The sequence below is a fragment of the Osmerus eperlanus genome, chromosome 9, assembly GCF_963692335.1.
Source record: "Osmerus eperlanus chromosome 9, fOsmEpe2.1, whole genome shotgun sequence".
Lineage (NCBI taxonomy): Eukaryota > Metazoa > Chordata > Actinopteri > Osmeriformes > Osmeridae > Osmerus > Osmerus eperlanus.
The window spans coordinates 13,779,671-13,795,821 of NC_085026.1; the positions used below are offsets into that span (position 1 = coordinate 13,779,671).

The 16,151-nt window shown below is 44.4% G+C and overlaps 1 protein-coding gene and 1 long non-coding RNA gene across 2 annotated transcripts; one reads left to right on the forward strand and one right to left on the reverse strand.

Annotated features, from left to right (window-relative positions):
- The first annotated feature begins 123 nt into the window (after nt 1-123).
- Nucleotides 124-13,456, forward strand: tyro3 (TYRO3 protein tyrosine kinase). Its single transcript, XM_062470238.1, has 19 exons — nt 124-504; nt 1,882-2,065; nt 3,871-3,971; nt 4,069-4,239; nt 6,376-6,462; nt 6,644-6,753; nt 6,872-7,052; nt 7,981-8,123; nt 8,808-8,946; nt 9,183-9,309; nt 9,456-9,550; nt 9,687-9,782; nt 10,204-10,284; nt 10,374-10,466; nt 10,656-10,777; nt 11,113-11,222; nt 11,494-11,653; nt 11,867-12,003; nt 12,127-13,456. Exons 1-19 carry the CDS (start codon nt 447-449, stop codon nt 12,551-12,553), a joined length of 2,622 nt encoding a protein of 873 aa, XP_062326222.1. The 5' UTR covers nt 124-446; the 3' UTR covers nt 12,554-13,456.
- A 332-nt stretch (nt 13,457-13,788) lies between these two features.
- On the reverse strand, nt 13,789-14,388 carry LOC134027091 (uncharacterized). The gene is made up of 2 exons (XR_009931416.1): nt 14,143-14,388; nt 13,789-14,042 (listed from the first exon to the last, which is right to left on the reverse strand). It is a non-coding gene; the product is annotated as an uncharacterized LOC134027091 (long non-coding RNA).
- Nucleotides 14,389-16,151: the final 1,763 nt, after the last annotated feature.

Here is a 16,151-nt window from a genome sequence, read left to right on the forward strand (position 1 = left end):
TTTATTTTGTTCTACAGGAATGAGAATCAAGATTCCATAATCTAACGTTGATTCTCTGTGACTGTGTCACGTCAAGCATACACTAGGCGGCGATAATGCGCACGGGCATTCCATAGGAGCAGAGCAAGCGCTTCAACCCTACACATCCTGCCGCGGAGGAAAGAATAACAAATCGAGGAATTGCCTACATGTTTGAAACAAGTAAAGAAACTTTTTGATGAACGGAGAAAGCGTCAACCACATAGGACAAGGTACTCTACGTTACTGCATCAAGTGGATGAATTTCAGCCGACTCGTTAGTCGAGAATTCACTTTCTACAGCGGAGCTCCTTCATAGATGGGACATTTAGCCTGTTGACCGTCTCCAGGACCAAACTTTGCGGACACTTGGAAATATTTTACTGAGCCAGAAGAGCTTCAAAACTTGTGAAACACATGATGAAAAAATGAAAATTGCTAATTTGATTATATTGTTTTTGGTACAAAGTAATCAAGAAAGCCATGGTAAGTACCACTTAAGATTTTGCAACTTGATCACATGCATTTATCAAGTGCTCTGAAGTGCATACGAGAATACGATGGTCAACACTATCGTATTTTGAAAACATTCATATTTATTTTATCAAAGTGGCCCAGCACTTCACGTTTGTATTAGATTAAAAAGATGAAATGGTTTCATTTAAACTTTAACCCCGCATAAGCTCAACTAAATGTGGGTGCGAAAGGCTATTCATTGTTGTCCTGCCTCCAGTTGTGTTTCATTATGAATTATTAAAGAGGGAAATATCATCAGATGGAACTCCAGAACTGCCAGGCATGACCTCGGAGGGGAAAATATCCATACCCGTCTATTCCATTACAGCCAAGCAACGCAGTGTAGCGCTGTTCAGATTTACAAGATAAATATGCAGAGTAAAGGACATTGTTGACTCTGTCCAGGCTTGTTTACATAGAGCATTTCACCCAATTTTCTGGTATTTCCATGTGTAAACACCAATTGAAATATATTTATTGAGCCATCCACTTGCAAAATCTCCTACAATACACTGACTTTGACTTTGTTTTTTTATCTGTATCCTTGGAGGGAACTACATTTATGGTATTAGAGCATTCATTTCATGTGAAATGGAGAACCATTGAGCTCTGTCGACAGAAAGGTATAAATACATTAAACGGCCTCTGCCTTCTGCCCTGACTGAGTTCTGTAGAAGAATATGGTCATTGATAGTTGTGTTCTACAGGCTGAGTGTCGTTTGGTGGGCCCTAGCTGGAGGACACAGCTGTAGTGAGCTGTCACAGTGGAGAGCTTTCACTCGTTTACAGAACCCTATGACGTCTCTACACCCGAGTCACAACACACCCAGCCAAGATATATGCAACAGCCACAGCACAATAGACACAAACAGAGCCATACAAAAGCTTCTTGAAAAATGATGCAAGCTGACTTTTAATCATATTTTGCTTCCAAAAATATTGGAACATTTTGCGCTGCCAACCATAATCGAATGGTTCGAATCGAATCGAACTGGCAACCTTCTGATTACTAGCCCGATTTCTTAACCGCTCCCTCAAATCATCATAGGTGTTGGCAGAAGCCAGCCACATATGCCCAAGTCTTAAGAAAAAACAAGATATCTAAAGTATGAAGTATTTCTTTTTGTCTTTTGTGTGTCAGACTTCAGGCAACTGTATTCCTCAACTTCCACTTTCTTTGACTCAATGCACTGTCTTGAAGCCAGTCATTGGTAGTAATACATCAGAAACAAAACAACAGTTGACTTCATCCCTTCATTTCTGTCCAGTGGCATGTGCACTCCTCTTCTTTTGAAAGTTATTCACCTCTCTGGCCTCGGTTGGGTTGTGTGTGTTTTCTACCTCTAGGAATACGTTTTACAAAGAACCCTACCAACCTGACGGTAACCCAGGGCAACATGGTGCGGCTGGGCTGTGCAATCGAGGGCATTAGCGAGCCGGAGATCGTGTGGATGAAGGATGGAGAGAAGCTGTACTCCACCGACCAGATGTACATAACTCTGGAGGCTCATCACTGGGAGACCTTCCACAGGTAGTCTGTTACGCTGTCCTGAGTAGACCTAGCCCCGTTATACCTGGCTGAACTGTACAGACACACTAATAGGAGAGTAGCACTAGTCCACGGAACAGATGCACATAAATAACTCTGGAGGTCCACTGGACCTTTTACTGGTTGGTTACTGCTACACCTGCACTATCCACTGATAAGCTACTGCTATGAAGCAGGAGTATGCTACAAAGCTGGTCTGTCACTGCTGGTGCATGGGTTATTGTAACATCCAGTTGTCTAGTTAACTTAAACAGGTAAGCGACTGTATCTAGGTTTGTACTGAAGAGCCACTATGGTCTGACTCATGGCACATAGGTGCACGGTCACTTAACGCTAGTATGTCATTAATTTCCTCGTTAATATGTACAGTAGTTGTCCTGGTAGTTGAAGGATGTTCAAACAACGGCCTTCTCTTTTAGAAAGCTGGATAGTCAACAATGTGCCCAGCTATCTACCCTTCAAACTGACCCTTCAACCTTGCATTACATCAAGTCTGGTCTGAGCCTGTCTGTGTTCATGTTTAGAGGTGACACTGCTGTATGTTGGTGTGTTATGTGGTATGAGGCCCCCCGTTTGTTATGGTCAAACACGCTGGGGCACGGTAAATACAGGCTGCTGTTGCTGCGGATGTTGATCCTGTTTTTAAAGACTTTCCCCTCTTTTCAACATCGCTCACAGGAATTTTGTTGGGCTGGTGAACAGTCACCCATACCGACAGATCTCAAATCTGCTGACTACTCACCTTGTAGGCTTATCCTCTAGTGGCAGAAATGGAAAACTGACCCATGTTCAGATGTCCCTTGATCAGTGTAGAGGAGGATGGGAGTCTGGTAATCAGCTTTGGCACTTAGTTCCTGGCAGGGCCAGTCAACATGGCTAGAGATGGGGGACCACGAGAGACCCAGGGAGAGCTGAAATACATGTTTGCTGTAAAGGAGACAGAAACCCATGCATCACGTTAGAATTTGTTACCGTCCCAATGTACATACCGGTATCCTACACATCAACCGCACACCTCAAGTATCGGAAAGTTCCATGGTTTCAGAGCTCTACTTTTGAAACATTTTTTATTTATTTTATTATTATTATTTTTTAACCAAAGGTCCAAAGTTGTTTTACATTTGTCACAACAGCTCTATCACATGCAATCTTTAGGGGTTCACCTCAGTAGGAGCTAAGGTATAATAGAGACCGGCTACAGACTTGGAGGCAGTCAGCTGCCTGTGAGTAACGTAACCCTTCAGACCGGAGCTGCGGCTGACGAGAGGGAGGGTGATCCCGCGTCTCCGCTCTCAGACCACCCGCTCTAATCTCCTGCACGTGCAGGCTGGCGCTGCGTCTGATGTTGTCAAAGTCTAAAGTTTACATTCTCCTTCCCTCCTTCTCTCTTTCCCTCCTTTTTCAAAAGCTGCTTGATAATCAGAACTGAACCTCACCCAGATAGCAGAGATGTGGAGTGTTGGTTGGAAACTGGAGTTTCTTGTTGGTGTGAATGTACTGTTTTGTATCTAGGCTGTATGTCTATGGGTATGAGGTGCATCATGTTCATAAACTCAGTTACTTGGGCCTCCTGATTGATCATGCTGCTTGTTGTCCACTGTATTGTCTCCTAATGGTTCTCATTGCTACATGCCAGTCCATCTATGGAGGCCATGCCTCAGAGACAGATTTGATTTAGTTAATTTCCGCATTTAGCCAAGTTACATGCTCTTTCCAGTGATAGCAATTAACATGATCATTTCATGAATACGCGGAATGATCTGAGGGAAGGTTGTGTTTGTTTTAAGTGTTAAGTCAGTGCAGCAGCAGGATGCAGGGAAGTACTGGTGTGAGGTAGAGTTCCACAGCCTCACCATCTCCTCCGAACCAGCCTGGATCACTGTAGAAGGTAAATGCACACCTCTGTCCATTTATCTTTATTTTGCCAATAGCCAGAATCCCCCTCTCTCACTCAAATCTGTCTCTTCCATACTACCTTTCTCCAGGTGTCCCCCATTTCACATTGGAGCCCCAGGACGTGGCTACCTTCCCTGGGGTGCCCTTTAACCTGACCTGTGCTGCTGTGGGGCCCCCTGACCCGGTTGATGTTCTTTGGCGGCTTGGGGGGGTCCAGCAGGGAGACGTCGGCCCCTCCCCCTCTGTGTTCCATGTCAACGGTAGGTCTCCATGTAATACAACATCGAACATCCCTGCAGAGATGGCAAAAGTACACACATCCTTCACTCTAGTAGAAGTACAGATACTCATGTTTAAAAAGACTGGTAAAAGTTGAAGTTCTGACTACACTTTTTCACTCTAATTGAAGTAAAGAAGTGTGGGCTCTGACATATACTTAAATAAAAAGTAGCCATTACTACTACCTGTTTTAGTGTCACGCTGGTTACTGGACCTCACATCATATTAATACATGAATACAAAAAGACACAATAGACACGCAGCGCATTTGCCAGGAATCCTTTTTGACCCTGACAATTTCAAACATCTCCCTCATATATGGCCATGGGTGATCAGGAATGTCTCTATTCTCAGTCATGTCGACATCACTAACTCCCTCTGTGTCATCCATAACGTACTTTTTTTCAAAAATATTTTTTAAACCTTTAGAAACATGTTTTATTTTTTTTCACACACAACACGACACAAAAACTTTTTACGTTTTTTGGGGGAATCCTTTTTCCCACACACAATTAAAGGAGAGGAAAGGAGAGAGAATGAGATGGGAGACTAGCTTGTAGACTAGCTATCTTACGTTTGTTGTGCGTGATAGCCAGGAAATGAAAAAAGCAATGACAAGAAATAATATTGATCATGCCACCAAATACAGATTCAAACTAAAGTAACAAGCCTGGCTTAAGTATCTTGGAGTGAAAGTTGAAAGTTTTCAGAAAATAAACAGTGAAGTAAAGTACTGATACTAGAAAAATAGACTTAAGTACAGTAACAAAGTATTTATACTTCATTACTTCCCATCTCTGCCTTCCTGTTATATATTTTTTCTTCACAAAATGAGATTAGAGGGTTAAAATAACAATGCTTTATATAGTCCCCTAGAGCTGCAATATTTGTGTCAAATTGAGTGTGCCTTCTTGCACTGCCCCTCCCTCTCCTTCACTGACCTGTTTAATCAATAACAGGATGAATCATATGACTCATCCAGGAAAAGGTTTCGTCCTGCCATCAGTTTATTTGTAGTTCCAGGAATGTGTGACGTAGCAAAGGCCATCTCATCACTACCATTAGTCAGGGTGTCCTTGGAAGGGATTACAGCTTCCTCACTAGGAGACCGAGCTACCTCACAGCCTGGAGATAAACTTTGAGGAAGAAGTAAAAGAAAGGTCCCTCTTTATGGGAGGAACACTTGCTGCAGGACAGGCTACCCAGGCTCACCTGCTTACTGGTTGACTTGTCAACTTGCCAACTGATTATTTGACAGACTGGTTTGCTGGATGGTGTGTTCATGCTGCACATGTTCTTTACTGCTGCTAACCAGTAAACAGACGGGGTGTCATAGGGTTGGAGGATGTAGGGAACATTTCCAAGTAGCTATAAAAGTCTGGATCTTCTGTTGGGAAAAATGTACCTGCATATGTGAACATGAATGCGTAAGTGGACCTAAACAGCTGTGTCCTAGCTAAAGGGTCATTGGGGTTGTGTTTGGTTTTGCAGTCCAGTCTTGTGAGACCCTGGGCTGTATATTACTATGTGATTACAGTAAAGTGCAGCTCTGTCTGCCTTCCATATGTAACTGTCATTCTTGCATCTGGTATATATTGTGTCATTGTGTTTTTAAAGTAGTGACTAACCAGGCTGTGACACACACACACACACATTCTTGTAAACCGGGGAATGGGTCAAATAGGATTAGCTTAAAGGAAATGAAAATTCAGTAAAACAACATCTAGATAATGAAACATTTGTTATGTTGCCTTCAAACCAGCTTCTTGGTTTCAGGTTGTCAGTTACAAACCCCTTCAACCCTTCCATAGCTGCTCACTGTCACTGTTCTCTCATGGCGTGTCAAGACAGAACCGATAAACCAGCTGTTCCCAGAATAACCTGCTTGATGTGACTGCTATCTTAATGTCTGTTGTAACATGTGTATTACCAGCCTGTTGGGTCTGTTGGTCTTGAATGGCAGGATACAGTTCTGGTCTAACTCACTCACTTTTCACCATCTGACACCTCAGCCTTGAAAGGGCCTTAGAATGTTGTTAAAAGGCACGCTTGTCTGTCTCTCCTGGCCTATGTCTCCTGACTGTCTGTGTGTCTGAGCTGTGTCTGGATCTCCCTAGGTGTGAATAACAGCATTAAGTTCTACTGTGAAGCCAAGAATGCGAGAGGAATCTCTGTGTCGCGTACAGGCACTGTGCACATAAAAGGTGAGCTATCATTTCCATGTAGATTACTGTCATCACTTACGTTGGTGACACAGGGTTGGATAGTGTGATGCTGTATCGGTTTGTTATCAGAAATTTGACTTGCCAAATCAAAACAACAGACTGAAGATTACTGGAGGTGGACTTCACAGACCAGTTTTTGACCTGTGTGTTTGTGTGTCAGTTCTGCCATCAGCCCCTGTGGGTGTACAGGTGGTCCAGGTGCTGGATGTCACGTTGTTATGGAAACCTGGCTTTACCGGCCACTCTGACCTAGTGTCCTGCACCATACAGGTATACCCCTCCACCACACACACACACACATTTGCAAGGAAACATATACCTGATTCAAGATCTGTTTTCCAGTCAGTATCGAACACCTACTTTAGTATGTCCTCCATGCCTTTACAAGATGTCTAAGCGGTCCGGTCGGAGGGCAGATCTCCCTGATAAGATAGTGGCAGTGCCCCCCTACCAGTTGGCCCTCAAGGGGCTGACCAGCCATGCCAACTACAGCGCCAGGCTCCGCTGTTCCAACGAGGTGGGCACCTCGCCCTTCTCCCCCTGGGTGGACTTCAAGACGCCAGAGGCAGGTGAGGAGAAACACACTGTGTCAGGATGACCAGAAAACGAGTGGTGCCCGCAAACAGTCAGGTGGCTGAGCGGTGAGGGAATTGGGCCAGTAATCATAAGGGTGCCAGTTAGATTCCCGGCTGTGCCCAATGACGTTGTGTTCTTGGGCAAGGCACTTCACCCTACTTGCCTCGGGGGGAATGTCCCGGTACTCACTGTAAGTCGCTCTGGATAAGAGCGTCTGCTAAATGACTAAATGTAAATGTAAACAGGACGACCCACATGCTGGTCTGTATGTGTCAACTGTTGTTCAACTGGTTGTTTTGTTGTGAGCCGTTAGTCAGCAGCAGCTGCAAATCTAAAGGGCCACATTCTCTGATCCATGCAACACTTTGGGGACAAAGTAATGGATTGACGAAGACAAAAGGAATGAGAGTGTGTGTGCGCCGCTCGCCGCTAGACAGACAGTCAGCAATCCCTCATGTCAGACGCAGAATGTTTGAATTTCTTTGGGAAAGGGGGGGGGGGGGGGGTCTGAATGTAATTTCAGATACTTCCTAAGTTCCTCAAACAAACACATATGTGAACTGCGCTGTGCAGTGCATGGGGGGAGGGTTAGGGGGGATGACCCTGTTTGTATGTTTGTAAACTGGCAGCACTGGAGGCTGGCCAGTGGATTCCTGCTCTGATGGTACAATGGCCCATTGTGGCTACTGCCCTCAATCCATATCAATGGGCTATTGCTACTGCAGTCCCATCCTGGCCTGAGGGACTCCTCCTAGTGGTTAGCATAGCCAGTGTGAGCTTCATAAACATTTCTCTTACAACTCTCTCTGCGTTCATAATACTCAGAATCAAGAAAGGTTCAGTAAATAGTATCTACATTTTTAAGTTTTCTTGCAAAACTTTTATAATGCCATTTTCTAAGTCTTGGTGTTTGTTTTGTAGTTCCCTCGCTTGCCCCCAGGAACCTGACCTTTGACCTGACGGAGCAGCGTCTGTCCTTGAACTGGGCGGAGCTGAATGTGGAGGAGTTACAGGGGAAGCTTCTGGCCTATAAGGTCCAGTGGAACCTTGGAGGGGAGGGCCAGGTACCACCACCACCACCTATCACAGCCACAGTAACCATAGCAATCAGCCAATCAATCAGACACAGTGAAATCAGTAGTGAATCTGCAATGTCATAAAGCAATTTAGCCAACAAACTATCAACAACGGTGTTGCCAACTGTCACATCTGGCATAAGACTCCACTTTTAGCTACCAGACCATAGAACCCAGTCCACATTAAGCCCTTTGTTGTTAGTTTTATGGAATGTAAGAAATAGTTTATGGATTATGACGTAAGTATGGCCACTGGTCATACCAGAGTACTTGTGTACAGTCATGTGGAAGGCAAGGGGCAGGGCAGGCTGTAAGACATGTATGACTCACTCCCTTATAGCCTGTCAGCTGGTCAGATTGAATACTTCTACTCTTCTGAACTGAATGTATTTTCAGCAGGAAGACAGACTTTTATGCAGACACTCTTCTTAGAAAAACAGCAGGCAATTAACTGGAAATGTGAAGGGTGAACTTTTATCAGCAGCTGCTGTATCAATAGCACTATGGCCTCAACAAGCATAGCTAACTACAGTAGGTGGTTCAGACACTTCCCACCAAAAGTACAAAAAGTTCTTGTGTTTTCTTGGTAAAGCCTTTAAAGTATTCAAATTTGGTCATAATGTGAGTTTGCTGTTGCGAAATCTGAAACTTGAACTGCATGATCTCATGCAGGAGGCGCTGCTGTTCAAGGAGAACGTAGCCCACTTGTCTGGTGGAGGGCGTTTCTTCAACGCCACGTTCCAGGTGTCAGCCTGCACTGTGGCCGGCTGCGGTCCCTGGAGCCAACCCGTCCTCGTCATGCCAGCCTCGGGTAACCACGCCAACCTGTCAGACAGATTAATACATAGATTGATACATAGATTGACATAGATTGAAAATTATATAGGATAGCTTCAGGTTGATCCTGTTTCACTTAGTTCAGCTTTGAACTTTTGACACAAGGGTGTGGTGACCCTCTGCAATCCTACAGGGAGCTGAAAATTAACTTCACGCCAGTCGATTTCCAAGTGATGTGACGCATGCTGTGTCTCTGCTGTCCTCTCCTAGCGGTGCAGGCACAGACCCAGCGGGGGCACATGTGGGTGGGGCTGCTGCTGGGGTTGCTGGTGGCAACCATGGTGGGGCTCCTGTTCACGGTTCTGGTTCACCGCCGAGGGAAGGAGACTCAGTTTGGGTATGCTGCTGTAGACTGGGTCTCTTTCTCTAGCCCTAAAATGGATTGTTAAACTGAAGCAAAAAAAGAGTCACTGAAAAACAAACCCTGCTGTTTTGACCTAAAGAAGCCAGTTAGTCATAATGAATCTGTGTGTGTCACTGCAGGTCCGTGTTCAAGGCCCCAGGAACAGTGAACTCTGTCTCCTTCACCGCAGCACGCTCCTTCAACAGGCAGTGCCCAGAGCTGCAAGAATCCACCTGTAAGTCCTCCACAAATCTTCGGCAACCACCACAAATACTGGTGCCAGTATTGACACATACACTTGACCCAGGGAAGTCCACGACCCTCCCGCAGAGCCCTGTGTGGAGAGTGATGTCATATATGTCTCCCTCTAGTGGACAGTCTGGGGATCAACGAGGATCTGAAGGCCAAGCTCCAAGATGTCCTCATTCCTGAAAGACTGTTGACACTTGGACACATGCTGGGCAAAGGTGAGGAGTGTGTGTGGGTTTGGTAGAGTGCGTGTGTTTGTGAGTTTAAGGCTGCACCGTGCAACTGTAAGGGCGACACAGACCCTGTATACAAAATACCTCACACCCAGAAAAAGTGTAGTAAAGACATCATGGAAACATTTATGCTGGCTTTTGCTTTAAATGTCACTGTCTTGTTTGGACTAGTATGTAATTATGACTGTGTATAGCAAAATAATGGTGTTGTTTCCAGTGTCTGGGTGATGTTTTTGTAGTAATCATATAGTAACCTGACAAACCCAAGTACAAACTAGCTTATATAGAGGCCTGGAGCTTGCTGAAATATTTTATCTTAGAAACTGGAGACAAATTACAATTCCTAGGTAACCAACAATAGTCATTTTGTTTTATTACTGGACTGTTTGTGTGTCTACCTGTCCAGGTGAGTTTGGTTCGGTGCGTGAGGCATTCCTGAAAATGGAGGACAGCTCTGTGCAGAAGGTTGCTGTGAAGGTGCTTAAATGTGAGTGACCATTAGGCTACATTAAAACACGCAATGAATGTACTTGTCTGGTCTTATCCTTACGTTCCTCGCTTTTGCCATAAATACAGCCGACATCAACTCATCAACTGACATTGAGCAGTGTCTGAAGGAGGCGGCCTATATGAAGGACTTCCATCACCCCAACGTCATACAGCTGATTGGTAAGATGACTACGTTCTGACTCACTGTTCTCACCGCACTGGCAGCTAAATTGACGTGTTATAAGCATAAGCAAACGCTAATATTTTTGCACTTAAATTTGATGGGCCATTTTTGCAGTGTACCACTGCTGTATACCATGGTATTCTCCCATTGAGTGTGGCAGCCTCCTTCTCTGCCTGCCTCTCCAGGGGTGAGCCTTCACAGGCGTCACCCGCAGAGGTTACCCATCCCCATGGTGATCCTGCCCTTCATGAAGCATGGAGACCTGCACACCTTCCTGCTCTTGTCACGCCTGGGGGACGAGCCTTTTGTGGGTAGCTTTATACACAAACATAACAGAAGTTTCTCATATTAAGTTAGTAAGTAGTAGGATTAAGTAAGAGTTGCTGTCTGAAATTTGCCCTTAATTACTCATAGTTTCTGTGATGTGTATGAAACAATGCCAGATAAGATAGGTTCTCTGGCTCATGTTTGTCTGGAAAACCCAAGGTTGTTCTTGTTACATTTTTCAGCTCAGATCCATCAATGGCTTCCTTTCTTTTCTGTTGTGGAGGAAACATACATTCTGTATAGACTTCTGGCCTTGAGTAGCCTCGCTCTCTTCCTGACCTCCTCTCTTCTGTCACCCCCTCCCTCTCTCCATAGACACTGTCTCTTCAGATGCTGATCCAGTTCATGCTGGACATCGCTCGGGGGATGGAGTACTTGAGCAGCAAGAGCATTATACACAGAGACCTGGCTGCACGCAACTGCATGTGAGACAGCTTTCATCATAGAACTGAAACATGAACATGCATCTCATTAGTAGACTAGGACATCGACTCAGGAATTAAACCAACTAAGAGCCCCCCCAGCCCCTAGACACATAGGACATCTCAGAGGTGTGGCTTATTGCTTCGGCTGTATTGCTTGGACGTCTCAGACCTGTATGAGGGGGCCACAGGGCCAGGAGAGTGTGTCTGTGTGTGTCTGGCATAGAACATCATGCTAACGTATGTGTGACTCTGTACTCTGTTCTACCACCAGGCTGAATGAGAGCCTGACGGTGTGTGTGGCGGACTTCGGTCTGTCAAAGAAGATCTACAGTGGCGACTACTACCGGCAGGGCTCTGTGTCTAAACTACCGGTCAAGTGGATCGCTCTGGAGAGCCTAGCTGACAACGTCTACACCACACAGAGTGACGTGGTACTGCACACACACACACAGATGTGCTCACAGTCACATGCTGATCATGACACACAGCAGTTATAGGATATATACTCTTGCCATATACATTGTATATTAATTTCTGTAAAGCGACCCAGTGGGCCGGTTCACATACTTTTCTCTTTGATAAACTGTACATTTCTGAAGTTTAATTTAATCGGATGTATCCCTTTGCTTTCCTCCCACACTTAGTGGGCTTTTGGTGTGACCATGTGGGAAATCATGGCGCGGGGGCAGACCCCCTACCCTGGCGTGGAGAACTCTGAGATCTACGAGTACCTCATCAAAGGGGAGAGGCTCAAACAGCCTCCAGACTGCAGAGCCGATATGTGAGTTCAAAGCTTTGTCTATTTATGTATCCCCCATTCAAATAACTAGATCAAGGTTACCTAGGTCATTAATATGCTAATTATAGATTTGCAGTCATAGATTGTAACCTGTATTTCTCCCAGTTATGAGATCATGCACAGTTGTTGGAGCCCTGTGCCCAAGTGTCGGCCTAGCTTCCAGCACCTGCTCGACCAGCTGGAACGGCTGTGGGCCAGCCTGTCCCCCGGGCCCCTCAAAGAGCCTCTGCTCTACGTCAACCTGGAAGGGGAGGAGCGGATGGAGCAGGTGGCTGGGGCCCAGGACCCCGAGGAGCCGCCCCCCTGGGGGGTGCCCTGGCAGTGCGTGGGCATGGAGGAGGACGAAAAGGACTGGCTGATGGTGTCATCTGGGGCGGCCCTGGCTATTGGTGGAGACTACCGTTACATCATTGGTCCTTGTAGCACCATGGAGGAAGAGATGGAGGAGGATGGGAGGAGAGCAGGGGAATCCATGGACAGGTTGCAGAGAGAGATGAGGGACGAAGAGGATGATGCTGTCATTAACGTGTGATGTGAATGCAAGTTCCTTCCTTTCCTCTACTGTAGACTTATGGTCCTCCAGACTGACCTGACCATTGTGAAGGATGGGTCTCTGGGTATAAATGGCTGCATGCTAGCAGGCATATAAAATGACCTCAAAGAGACATACATTGAAGGATGCCTGAACTCAAGTCCCCCCCAGATGTAGTCTGAAATGACATCACACATCTAGACCCAATCAGCACCACGGTCTAAATGAAAATTCTACTGAGTGTACACTAGCACTATTTAAGGCTCATCAATGCTAATGATTATTAATATAGACTGTGATGAAGATATCATATGACAACACTAACAGAAACACACGTCAGAGAGAGATTTCTTGCAGGTGATCAATCACCATTTCAAGGTGATCATTTCTAGGGGACTGTACATACCTGCTGCTTGTACATGAAGTATGGACTCCAGGTATCCTACTGAGAGAATTGCCTATGTGAACCTCTTATAACCCTTCTGGTGGCCAGTACATGTAGGCAATCCTGGACGTTATTTCTAAATTTGTTCTCAATCTCTTGGATTTCCTGTGAGAACAAACCATGGGACAACTACATTCTTTACCCCATAACATAGTGAAATCAGTTTGAATTGCTCAAAACTTCCAACGCCTGATGACATAAGAATTACTTTAAGCGTTTTTTTGTGATGCAGCCGTCTCGTGCAGTTTAGGGGAAACAAATATTTTGGAAGATTTTAATTAATAATGCTCAATGCTAATTTAACAATTTGTTTGGCTATCTGATGCCTTCACTGTATGGGATATCAAGGGATCTGAAGTTTTAATATTATAAATGTAAAAGTTTTGTATATTGTGCTGTTATAAAGTGTTCTTTTCCGAGCAACAGATTCATTAAATACAGAGACTTGAAGCTAATGCCATCATTGTAATGTACATGCCCATGCATTGTTGATTAGTGCACTGAGCTAAACGTGGTTTTCACATAGCTCTAAGAAAGTGTTGGTTGTGTCGTGTCTCATTATTCATAGTTCCTAAGGTAGGCCACAATCACTGACATTCGGTTTTCATATCGTTAAATAAGTAGTCAGTCTGCCAATGAGCAGTCTTGAGAGCAAGCTTAAGAGAAAATACGCAAACACTACCACTAAAACTAGCGTTCAGACAGGACACTGGCGCATTATTCACAACAATGAGACTACGGAGAGACCTGCGAGAACATGCACGCGAGACAAAATAAACAACAAACAGGCTACTAAATTAGTTCATTTAAAATGTGAGAATTCCGTTGTCTACATTGCCAATGCTTAACAACGCATGCCATTGCATCGGCACAGTTAGGGACACATAACTAAATAGTGCTGCCTAACCGTATACGGTGCTAAGCTCAACCGTATGCACAAATCACTAGGTTTTCTGCATGCATTGAATGCAGTTTGGTTCGATCTCCAACCTATTTTGTGTTCGACGATAACAGCTTGCGTCTCACGGCTTACTCTGCAATTTCCTGTATAGCCAACAAAAGAAGACAAGGTAAACGTTGGTATATTGAAGTTAATAAGGGATTTGCTAAAAACTGTCTGGTTATCCGATACTATCGTTATTACCACGTGCTTGAGCAGACACGGAGCTCCATGCACTGCTAGCATGTGTTGCCATCCATTGCGCTCTGTAATACCTGTTGGAGGTAGACACATTATCAAACACATTTTCACAAAATATTATGTTCCCTACTACCTCACCCTTGCTTTTCTTTTGTATGTGATACTCCCTGAAAATGTCTTTAATGGCGTCTCCGCAAGAATTTGTTTTTAAATGTGTGTCAAAATGGGTTCTTCTGAGTCTGCGCATTAGCTAGCTACTGCAATGTGAACGTACACAGATCATACCAGTGACGTTGTGCTGCTAGCACGCAATGCATGTTTACTTCAGACGGAGAGAGCACGATATAATATTTCTACGCGAAATGGGAAGACAACCCAGGGATCCAAACTAGCACAATAGCACATTGATATATTCGAATATGCAAAAGGTAATCCAGGAAAATGCACACGGTCCTATTGAAAGACAGTGCTGTGATGTCTTTAAAACGTGGATGGAGTTAGAGGTCCAATCGAAGGCCTCATGCTTTACGAACGACCATGATGGTTTGGGAATCACGCGCCATTGAATTCGGTTGGTAATGCGCGCGCGGGATCATATTCTTACTGCTTTTATTCCACGTTGTTAAATAGTATAGTCAGTAGGCCTACGTTAATAATATTAAACATTTGAGCATTGTTTGGTGTTGTCAATATCCACCTCTCACACGATGCCCAATGCAAAACAAGCGCCTATTTGTTGTTGGTTCGCAAGTTTCTTTACCAGAAGTCAATACAATTGCCAAGATTTTGCGCTAAATCGTCATTTTGAATTGGACAACTTTGTCAAACAGATGGGTTAACCATTCCGCGTTAAGGATTAATGTACCAGCGGTTTAGTTTAAACGTGGATTTTCTTGCCTATTACATTTTTGTGCTGCTACCTTAATTTAGGCTATATCGCTCGGTCTTCAATCCACAAAAATACAATACGCTGCTTTGTGGTTGCAACTATTGAGAAATTGCGCTTGTTGAAGCTTAAGTTACGCGTGCCGACTAATACATTGGTTGTTTCTTTGACACATTAATGAAATGTTTAATTAAAAGTCTTTTTTTTTAAGTTACGCTAGTAGGCTATAGGCAGCCTATAGCCTTTCCGACAATCCAGTGTTAATGGACTGTCGGAACTATTCATTCAGGTAGGCTAATAGTTCTGTAAAAACAATATGAAGGAGAAATGATTACAGTGTACCACACTTTACAGATTGACATGAAATGTCAACAACCAAAATGCCAATCCTACCAATTTTTAATAATTTAATACATCCAAACACATCTAATGTAAGTACTGGCTTCTGGTCAGCTTCCCTGTTCATACTGGGATTTGTTCACATCAACAGTAACAAACAATAAAACACTCAACTTTTGGCAAAGTCAAACATCATATTAGTGAGGTTAGGATTTTATTTGACTGCAGAGGTAATTACCAAGGGGAGTAGCTCCAAAGCACTGCAAATGGTGTGGTTCTTGAAAGACCTCCACCTTAAAATCAAACTTCCTGTATTTGTCATTTTCAGGATGCTGACTGCAAAGATGAACAGAGTGACGTAAGAGGGTTATATGCCCTCTAAATGTCATGTTCATGGCTGCTAAGAAGAAGAAGAAAGAGAAGGTGATGGTGTTTCATGACGAAGGGGCAGATGCCCTTAGTCCAGTGCCAATGGCTTCCTCTCCTTCTAACCTCTTAGTTGCTTTAAAATCAGGACAGATGAGTAAAGGAGGACAAGGCATTCTTGTCGCCAAGGAAGAAGACAACATGGGAAAATGTTGTCCTGGATCTGCAAAGATGATGAAAGTATCGGCTACACTCCCCTTAAGCAAGTCATCTGTCCAGTCCAATCAGCAACTACAACATTTACCACCGGACCTCAGTTGCAAAGGTATCAAGGTCACATTGGACAACAACAACATGTGGAATGACTTTTTCAGATGCAAGACAGAGATGATAGTAACCAAACAAGGAAGCAGGATGTTCC